This window comes from Mastomys coucha, unplaced genomic scaffold (genome assembly GCF_008632895.1).
Source record: "Mastomys coucha isolate ucsf_1 unplaced genomic scaffold, UCSF_Mcou_1 pScaffold11, whole genome shotgun sequence".
Taxonomy (NCBI): domain Eukaryota; kingdom Metazoa; phylum Chordata; class Mammalia; order Rodentia; family Muridae; genus Mastomys; species Mastomys coucha.
In genome coordinates, this window is record NW_022196893.1 from 3,767,942 (window position 1) to 3,777,615 (window position 9,674).

The window sequence follows — 9,674 nt, forward strand, 5'->3', positions numbered from 1 at the left end:
GAGAGAGAGAACACTAAATACATAATTATAATGTCTTTAATTAAGAAGACTCACTTTCAGAGATGCTACTAGTGAAGGAGACATAAAAAAATAACCCACCCTTCCACTATAAAACTAAAACATGGCAGAGGGCTCCAGGCAGCAGGAACCATTCCAGGCCACACTGTCGTTACCATCCAGCAACTAGCTATACCTTTGTAAAAGCTTGAAGTCAGCCTGAAAACAGGACTGGATAGCTGGTTACTAGTGTTGGAGGCACACTGAGGCTGGTCAGGTAATGTCCCAGCCTGTCTCGTCCTGCCTGCAGTCCTACTACGAGCAATGCCAGAGTTCGCAGAGGACAGCATTTCCTTCACAGGCTTTGTTCTCTATGTTTCTCCTCCAAAGAAGAAACTGCTCTAAGCAGGCTGCTGAGGTGACTACAAAGAGGCCAGGAATTCAGAAATGGCTTGACCTAGTCACCGGTCTCTAGACTCTGGGTGCTCTATCAGTGCATGCCTGTGCTCCCCAGAAAACCATGCCGGCCCTTTACTGCTTCACCTGTTTTCAGTTGGTTCCCATGTAAGCCTCTTAATAACATACCAGGGCAGAAGGACCACAGCCAGGCTCACTCAAAATTCTTCATCACACTCACTCTGACCTTGGCTCCCAGAAGCCCTACAATTCCTTCCTCACTCACCATCACCCTTTCTCTTTCTTCTCTTTCTGTTTTCCTCCACTGACCAATGCCCTAACCCAGGCCCAGCTGGCACCTAAGACTTTCTCCTTTCTTTCTCCACAGCCACCAGGGCCCCCGGCAAGATCAACACAAAGCAGCAGCTTCCCCATCTTTTCAGTGTTAAAGGGATTCTCAAACACCTGCCCACCTCCCTACCTACTCCCGCCCCTGGCATCCAGATTCACCTCCCGCCATTGATGTATGTCAAGGGAGGGGAAGCCTCTGGTATGACACCCATCTTCTGAGTGCTAGAGAGCCGACTGGAGTGGAGGAAGGCAGCAGAGGGCAGATGGGAGATGACTATGCAGCGCCTAGGGCAGCCTGTAATGGTCACTCCATTTGGAGATTTTAAGCAGTTGGTGTCCCCAGGTTCCATGCTGCTTTCTGCCTAGAAAGTGCTCATGGTCTCAGCAGTGCTCTGGGAGCTAAGTGAGGGCCTGTGGTGACAGCTGCAGCAGAACTACTCACACAAGGGAAGCAGCCCAAGAAGCATACAGAGGGCCACAGAGACCAGAACAGCTTCTAGGGGAGCAGCCCATGAGGCTCCTGTGTTAGACAGACAGAGATCAGCTCCAACACCCAGCATCAGGCATATTAGTCTAATGTCCACTCCCCCTAAGGGGTGCCAATCATCCAACAGGAGCTCAACAAACCTTGGATCCAACCCATCTCTAGAGGGGAAAGAGCAAAGTAGTTACAGAAAAGGAAGCAGATAACAGAATAGATGGAACCCATCAATTGCATGGGTCCTGGAAGAGAACCTGGCTGAAGGAATCCAGATGTAACTGAGGGCTGACAAGTGCTTGGAGCACCCATGCGTCCATCCCGACTCACAGCACAGCATCCAGCACAGTAAGCATTGCAGGGCCACTGTGGGCTCTGCCTAATCATCCGGCCTGCTCTCTGCTGCCTCCTCCAGCTCTTCCAGCACATGAAAAGAATACACGTCATTCTAGAGGCTTCCTCTGTTCAAGTAGCAAGAGCCATAAAATTTCTGCAGAGTGTAAGACCTTCTGGAAAGAGACCCAGATCCTCCTCTTGACCCATTGCACACAATCCTAACAGCTAAAAAGAAAAGGGGCAGGAGCCATCAAGAGGCTCAACAGGCAAAGCATTTGCCTCGAATCCTGATGGCCTAAGTACCATCTCTGAAACCATGTGGCGGAAGAGACACAATTCCTACAACTTGCCCTCTGACCTCTGCATGCACACACACCATAGTACTCACAGGCACATAATAAATACATTTGTTAAAAGAATCTATTTTTAAAATCTACTTCAAAGAGTCACCACACAGCAGTGTGTTGGGTTGAGGATTGAGAGTTCCAGGCCACCCTGAGCTAATCAGTTCAAGGCTAGCCTGAGTTGCATCCTGAGACCTTGTCTCAGAAAAGTCAAATCAATGGAAGACACTGTCTACAATGAATCAGTCACTGGTGGTACTGAACACAGACAAATGCCAAGGTCCATGTTAATGTTTTTAAAAATAACCCTCAGTAGGGGTGCAGGATGAAGGAGATCTGGCTAACAAGGTCACAGGAGAGACAAGATCTTCTGTGAGTCCAACATAAAAGGACAACACTGCCAGGCCACATGAATGGAAAGCAGCCCAGTAGACCCCAGCCTACCTCACCCCCATGACTACAGGGAAGCAAGATATTGCCTGCTCTGAAGACAGAATTCCAGGGTTCAGGTGCTCTGTTCTCATGGGACTTTGCAGGATGGGGAAGCAGGCAGCACCTCCCTTCATAAGCCTGCTGTACACCTGAACACAGGTGTCCCACCTGGCCACCAAGTGGTGATGGAACCACACCTGGATCAGGCCTGCCTAATGAGACAGACCTCCTACCCCAATTCTTCCTCTATTTAAACCTAAAGCCCATCTCAATTTACAAGAAAATGGACTTGGGGCCACTGGGCCCTCTCGTAAGGTGACCACAATGAATGAAACTCTTGTCTGTGTTTGCCTCAAAGATCGGAAGGGTTGTCCTCTCAAAATTATTAGCTCTCAGTGTGTGCTCTGCCAAGGGTTTTGGTCAAGTGCAGCAAGTGCCCAACCTGGCCTACCCACCACCTATTCTTTGTGGGACAAGGAGCTTAGATAGAGACTATTTGGCTTGTTCTGACACAGGATCTCTGTAGCCCAGACTGGCCTCAAATTTATATTCATCCTTCTTCTGCCTCGGCCCCCTCAAGTGCTGGGCTTTCAGGTGGAGGCCAGTATGCCTGCCTCTCCCATCTACCCCTGCCCATGAAATCCTATTGACATGAATGTGGCCTATGCTGCTTTCACAGCTTGCAAAGACTGTAGCCTAAAAGGCCTTGAAAAGTTACCACCCTGCCCTTTGAAGAACAGTGTCTCACCTTTCAGCCAAACAACTCCCTTCTAAAGATTCTGGACTGCTGGGGTTGGAGGTATCAAGCACTGCTTGTGAAGGTCTGGTGCTAAAGGGTCTGGGGAGGATGACATCTACACACCAGTCATGTGAAGGGGAGAAGTGGGATTTGTGATTGAGAGTGGGAGCACTGGGGACCTGTCTGCATCTTAGTGGGATCACAGCACAGAGAAAGACTCAGTTCTCTCTTATTGACAGCCCACACCAACTCTTGCACTGGGTTCCCATCTAAAGCAGTAACCAAGCATAGGAATTTGATTAATTAGACTTTGGCCAAACTGAGCATTGTATTTGTCTATAGTTATTAGACTTACAGCTATAATTTAATATTTATTACTACCACAGAATCAGGATCTGCCACAAATGAATAGCTATGTATATACACATACGTCCAAGTATATTTATTTTGGGAAGGCACATTGATTTTTGCTAACCTAACAAAACTTCATGAATCAAAACATTAGGAACTTAAAGCATTATGTTGGTGACAGACCGTGTTGATGGCTTCAAGGGCATTTTCTGACCTCCACTCACAAAGATACAAAAACAAAGGCCACAAGGTGGGCTCCAGGACTTCATGTCAAGTCACCACTGTTGTGAGCCACTGTTCGAGACAAAGCTTAGCCACTTCTGACTCACACATGCTCATCACAGCCTGCAACACTCAGCAGCTGCTCAAATGCACAAGCTAAATGGAAATAAAGCAACCTCCTGGCCAGCCCAAGGTCATCATGGGTACCTTTGTTGAAGTCCTTAGGATCTAGCGACAGACTGTAGCCAGGCAGTGTCTCCAAAAGGAGCTTGTAACAGGCCCTCCAGCCAGGTTCTGCGATGCTTGGGGCCACACATTGCATGGCAGCCACTCGCTTGAAGAATGCGGACTTGCGGTGGAAACCAATCAGCTCGTAGAGTTCAGACAGGATGCTGTAGCGCTGGATTTTCTCTTCTTCAGAAAGCTGAAGCATAAAGAGAAAGCAAGAAGCTTTTGAAGAAACTTCCAAAAGGAAAAAAGAAATACACCTGGAACCTCTTTCCATAAAGGAGAAGAGAGAAGGCCATTGTGACACAACAATCCTGAGGCTCTAAGACCCCCGTGAAAACCCCAAGACAGCCACCCATGACCAGTGGCTTTAAGCACATCTAGCCTTCTGCTAAGGAGGCCCAGATTCTCAGGCATGAGTTGGTTATCACACAACACATGCGACATCATTCATGAGAAGGAACAAGAGTGCATCATGACAGGAAAACTGGAGAATGCACTTTGCTCAGCTTCTCAGAGTATGACATGTGCAGCCACGTGACTAGAAGATGATAATACCACCTAACTTAGACTTGATACTTCCTGGGCTTATAGCATGTTTCCTTCCACCAAGGCCTAGTAGATCCTCCCAATGGTAATCAACAACAACGGCTCTGGGTAAGCACCCAGTCTATGCCCACAAACCACAGGGTTTATTTGATCAACTTGCATTCCAGAACTAGACCCACTCCCTTGCAGACAAGGTCTTGTAGAGCAGTTTCCTCCAAGACTGAAACATTCCATCCTGCAGGAAAGCTTTAAGGTAGAAAGAAGGTAAACAACCCAAAACAGTTTTTTTGTTTTGTTTTTGTTTGTTTTTTTTGTTTGGTTTTTAAGTATCATGGTACCTTGAGTATACAGGTACTTCAGGAAGTCCCTGAAACTGACTAGATCCCCTAGGTCCCTCAGTTTCAGACTAAACTGAAATAAAGCTGCTAAGTGTCACCCTTAGACAAGACAATCTGCAAAGAAGACTCAACCAGCCCAGCTGCCTAGAAGAGGTTTAAACCAACTGAGTCACTTGGAAGGGACTCCCTAGCCTACTGAGCCGCCTGTAGGCTGTGCAGCATGCTCCAGGTTCCCAGCTTTTGTGAGCTGTCATGCATGCTGGGGTGGGCTTTGGTGGTGCAGCTGGCTGCTCCTGTAAGTAACCTCAGTAAAACTCATTGTTCACCAAGTTGGACTTTGGTGGTATCTGTACTTTGGTACAGTTTTGACAGTTCCCTCTCCGGATGAGTGTGTTTTGTGTCTCCCAGGAAAGTTTTGTCACCCCACACAAGGATGCCTGAAGCTCTGCGAGGCACTGAGAAGCCCTAGAAGTCACATACCAGGAAGACCCAAATGGCAGGCTAGGACTCTGCCAATCATGTGTTCCCCAACTCATTGCTACTTTGGGGAGAAGAGCTACCATAATCCACACAGCTCTCTTGGTAAGTGGCTCCCCTCTAGCCATGGACCTGGCAATGGGTATTTAGATATTTCTGTGCTAACAAAGCCATGTGAGAAAGTCCTGTATAGTGGCCTTCTTCAAAAACTCCTCCTGATGCCTCAGGCCTCAGCCCTGCCTGGACCCTTACTTCATGACCCAGAAGGTATACCAAGGGGCCTCCGCAAGGTTTCCTCTGCCTTCCACAAGCCATCCACACTCCTTACCACACTAGCTCAGAGGCATCACCTTTCAACAGATGGAATATCTGTGGTCCTCAGCCTTCTGAGAGATGATCAGGTCAGAAGTCCTTATGAATGGGACCAGGGCCCTTATACCTGAGACCTGCCATGGAAGACAAGGCACCTGTGCACCGGCAGCTGCCCTCACCAGACCCCAGACCTCAAGGTTGCTGGCCTTGGAAAATATGCCCCAGCAGCAGCCTCACAGGCCTGAGATGGCCATATGTGAACTGCTCAGGAGCCCTGCAGTACACAAGACACAGCCCTGCCTCACAGCTAGGTTTTCATGGCAGTCCCAACCACACCCACCCAGAGAAAGCAAAGCCATTCCCAGGTTTCCTTACTTGCAGGCACCCACTGCACCCATGGGGAGGGGTCACAAGGAATACAGGAAGTGAGGGTCCCTCCCTTGGGGCCTGTGCACTAACAGACAGATGCCCAGCTTAGAACCCACGGGGAATATTCCAGTTAATAGGAAGGCAGAGAAACAGAATAAGTACTGCACATGCGGTGAATACTTCAGACAACTGGCCTGCAAATGCTGGGCAAATACAGAGGTTCTGGGGTACAGGGTTCCCCAGCTCATACCTCTCCTAGAAGCTAGACTGATGGTGTGCTCTCACACATAGCCTCTAGCTTTACAACGTTGGTCCTGTCCTGTACTCTTCATACTGAGCCTCTTCCCCCTGCCCTGGGACAGCCAGACTCATCCAGAGTGGTAGCATCAGTTCCCACTCACAGGGATGACACACAAGGACCATGGTGCTTCATGCGCTCACAGATGTTTGATGTTACAGGTGCATACAGCTTTTGCCATCCTGCTGGAGTTACATGGCAGTTCCCTGATAACCAGGCGCTGAGCACCCTTCCCTATGATTACTGGCCATACTTGTATCTCCTTTTGTGAAGTATTTGTTCAAAGCTTCTGGCAGTTTTTTAAATTAGGTCATTCGTCTTACTATGGAACTAGGAACTGGGCTCATTCTTCAGGTTCCAAACCTGAGTCTTTAGTCATCCATGTTTGGAGAATATTTTCTCCCGGTCTGATGCCATTTTTTTTTTCCTAAGAGAATCTTCTGATAAGAAGAGGCAATTCATGTGAAAGAGCTCACATGATCAATTCCTTGTCTCTTGGTTAGTTCCCTGTGTCCTTGGTCTAAGAAACCTTAGGTCTCAACAAAATACTGAATGCTTCCACAAGTGTTTTGACTGGGTCTATGATACATGGACACTCAAGCCTGCACAGGACACAGCCTTCCTTCAGAAGGGCTCCTGCATGCTAGTGTTAGCCATGGCAGGGAACAAAGAGAGTGGTAAAAGAGAGGCAAACATGTTGACTGCCTCCATCACGTACTGGGAGACCCCCTAGCCTCTCACCTGACAACCTGCATCCTGAACATGACAAGAGATGCTAGTGATGGTGGCCTCGGCTGGGACCCTTGTGGCCACATACAAGTGACAGGAAACTGAAGGTGCAAACCTTGGCCACCATGCTCCATGGGACCTATCACAGACGGAAGGCTGGAGCTGTCTTGTAGTCTAGCCTCTCCTTCCTCCTGCCATATGAGTGTAACACGCAGCAAATGGTGAGCCTTCCCTCCAGATGGAACTGACCTCACTTCAGACCCTAGGAGAGCTCCCCATGGAGAAAGCCTGAGCACAACTGTTTTTCAGCACCGTGCTGCCACTGTCAAATGGAAGTTTCCATCTGACACAAGTCTGGAAGCCTGGGGACAAAGCTGTGCTGGGCTAACGTGGGCAGCAACATTGTTAGGATCTGAGAGTACAAAACGGTCCCGGGCAAAATCTTGGGATGCAATCAAATCCCCACACTCATTTCTGAACCCCTGTCCTGCGGAGGTGGGGAGGTAGGGCATTAATCAGCATATCCTTGTCCTGATTTTTCAGCAGGCTGAGCAGTCATGACCTCTGAGTCCAGTGTCCAGATGTTTATGCAAATTTCTAGCAGAAGCATCTTGAAGACACTCAAGATGAGAGGCCTTAGTCACACGACGGATCATTTTGGTATCGGCTCACCACTCTAGTTCCAATTGCAAAGTAGGCTGAGACCCGCTTCATTCTAATGTCAGAAGGAAAGTAATGTCGTTGTTGGAACATTCTGGCAGGGCAGGGCAGAGGGCAGCACAGTGGAGTTAGCAGGTCTGAGCCATAGTCCATCGAGTCGCCAGCTTTGCCATTTTGCCTCTTGGAGAAAAAGAGCACGGTCTACTGTTTTGGTGGCTGGAAGGCTGAGTGAAGGAATGTGGACATTCAGGAAAGGTCTACAGTTCTCAGTAGGTGTTCAAAAAAACGGGACACATGACTGTCTCTGAAGACATCTGAGAGAGGTGTGTGTGTGTGTGTGTGTGTGTGTGTGTCTGTGTATGTGCACACACGCACATAAAAACAGGTGCCCATGGAGGCCAGAAGAAAGCATAAGAACCTCTGGAATTGGAATTACAGGTAGCTGTAACCTACCAGATATGGCTGCTGGGAACTGAACTCCTATCCTATGCAAAAGCAGCAGGCACTCCTAACATCTGAGATACCTCTCCAGGCCCCGCGGATAGACTTTTAAAATCACAGGTTATAACTAAATGAGCCAGCCAGGAATGCCTGCAAGAACTCACAGAGCTCTAAAAACCAAAGCGTCATGGGAAGGAGCTTTGAGACACAGCTAGTCTGCACACTCTCCAGGATACAAGACACAGACACACTGTGTTTTCTCCATAATGTCTACAGCTACCACACAGAAAGAGTACATATTCAAAAGTATACATAATTTCCACTTAGCCTGACCTAGTGGTATGCACGGTGGGCCCAGCCAGGTACTGAAGGCTAGAATAGAAGAGTCACTTGAGTCCCAGAGTAGATCAATGTGGGCAGCATGGGGCGTGCCTACCTAAGAACACTTCTTTTAGTTTAGAAAATTAAGTTTCCTTTATAAACAATAAAAAAGAAAAAGCTAAAAAAGCTGTCTGCTTTATAAAGAATTCTTCACCGGACTGAAATCTTAATGAATTTCGTTTTTTAAACTACAGCTCCAAATAGAACAAAACCTTGAAAGAACATCAAAAAGAGTTAAATTCAGAAAATGGGAAGGCAATCTACCATCTACCATAATGATGTCAACTGGAAATTCCAAAAACATGTCGTCTAACCCAGGCAATGAGATAAAACAGGAAGTGAACACACAAAATACAAACAAGTAAAACAAAACCAGAAGCTAAAAAGGAAACTGAAATTGCAGCGGGAAGCTGTGGAGGCGGCTAAGTGTTTCCCTTGGGCTGAGAATGCAGCTCTCTGGCTCCATGGCCCATGGGTGGAGCTCTTTGACTGCTATGTGTGAATCCTAGGGTTCAATCCTCAGTGTTAGGAAGAGGAGAAGAGGGTAGGGGGAAAGGGAAGAAAAGGTGGAGCTTGAAGAGAAGAGGGGGAAGGCAAGAGGGATGAAAAGAGAAGAAAAAGAATGGGAGGATGATTTGTCTTTAGCACAGATACTCTCTATTCATAGAATGAAAGACAATATTGGTTTTTTTTTTGCTTTTTAGGGAGGTTGGGGAGGCTGAGACGGGGCCTTTCTATGTCACCTAGGCTAGTCTAGAACTCACTATGTAACCTGAGTGGCCCTGAACTTTCCACCCTCCTCCCACACCTTGCAGAGTGTTGTGGCCGTGGGTGCATACCACTATGATGGTTACTATGGATAAACTCCCCAGATTCATCTACAGAGGCAATGAAGTCTGCATCTAAATCCTCCTTGGCTTCTTCGAAAAAAACTAACAAGTTTATCCTAAACTTCATATGGAAACACAAGAGACAGAATTGCCAGAAAAAAATCTTGGAAGAGATAAATTTCCAACACTAAATTTACCATAAAAGGTCAAGCATGGTGGCACGTGCTTGTAATCCCAGCCCTTGGGAGGCCAGAGCAGAAGGCCCAGAATTTGAGGATAGCCTGGTCTACGTAGCAAATATCGGACCAGCCTGGGCTACATAGACACATCCTGTCAAAAAGAAAACAGTAAGCCAGGCAGTGGTGGTGCACACCTTTAATCCCAGCACTTGGGAGGCAGAGGCAGGCGGATTTCTG

At 47.8% G+C, this 9,674-nt stretch overlaps 1 protein-coding gene across 3 annotated transcripts in view; it reads right to left on the bottom strand.

The window, feature by feature from the left end:
* Trappc9 (trafficking protein particle complex 9) overlaps window positions 1-9,674 on the bottom strand; it is a 466,270-nt gene that overhangs the window by 416,425 nt on the left and 40,171 nt on the right. For all 3 annotated transcript variants that reach the window (XM_031345566.1, XM_031345557.1, XM_031345575.1), the window contains one exon: window positions 3,854-4,070. In XM_031345566.1, coding sequence (XP_031201426.1) covers window positions 3,854-4,070 — 217 coding nt within the window. The remainder of the gene's footprint in view (window positions 1-3,853; window positions 4,071-9,674) is intronic.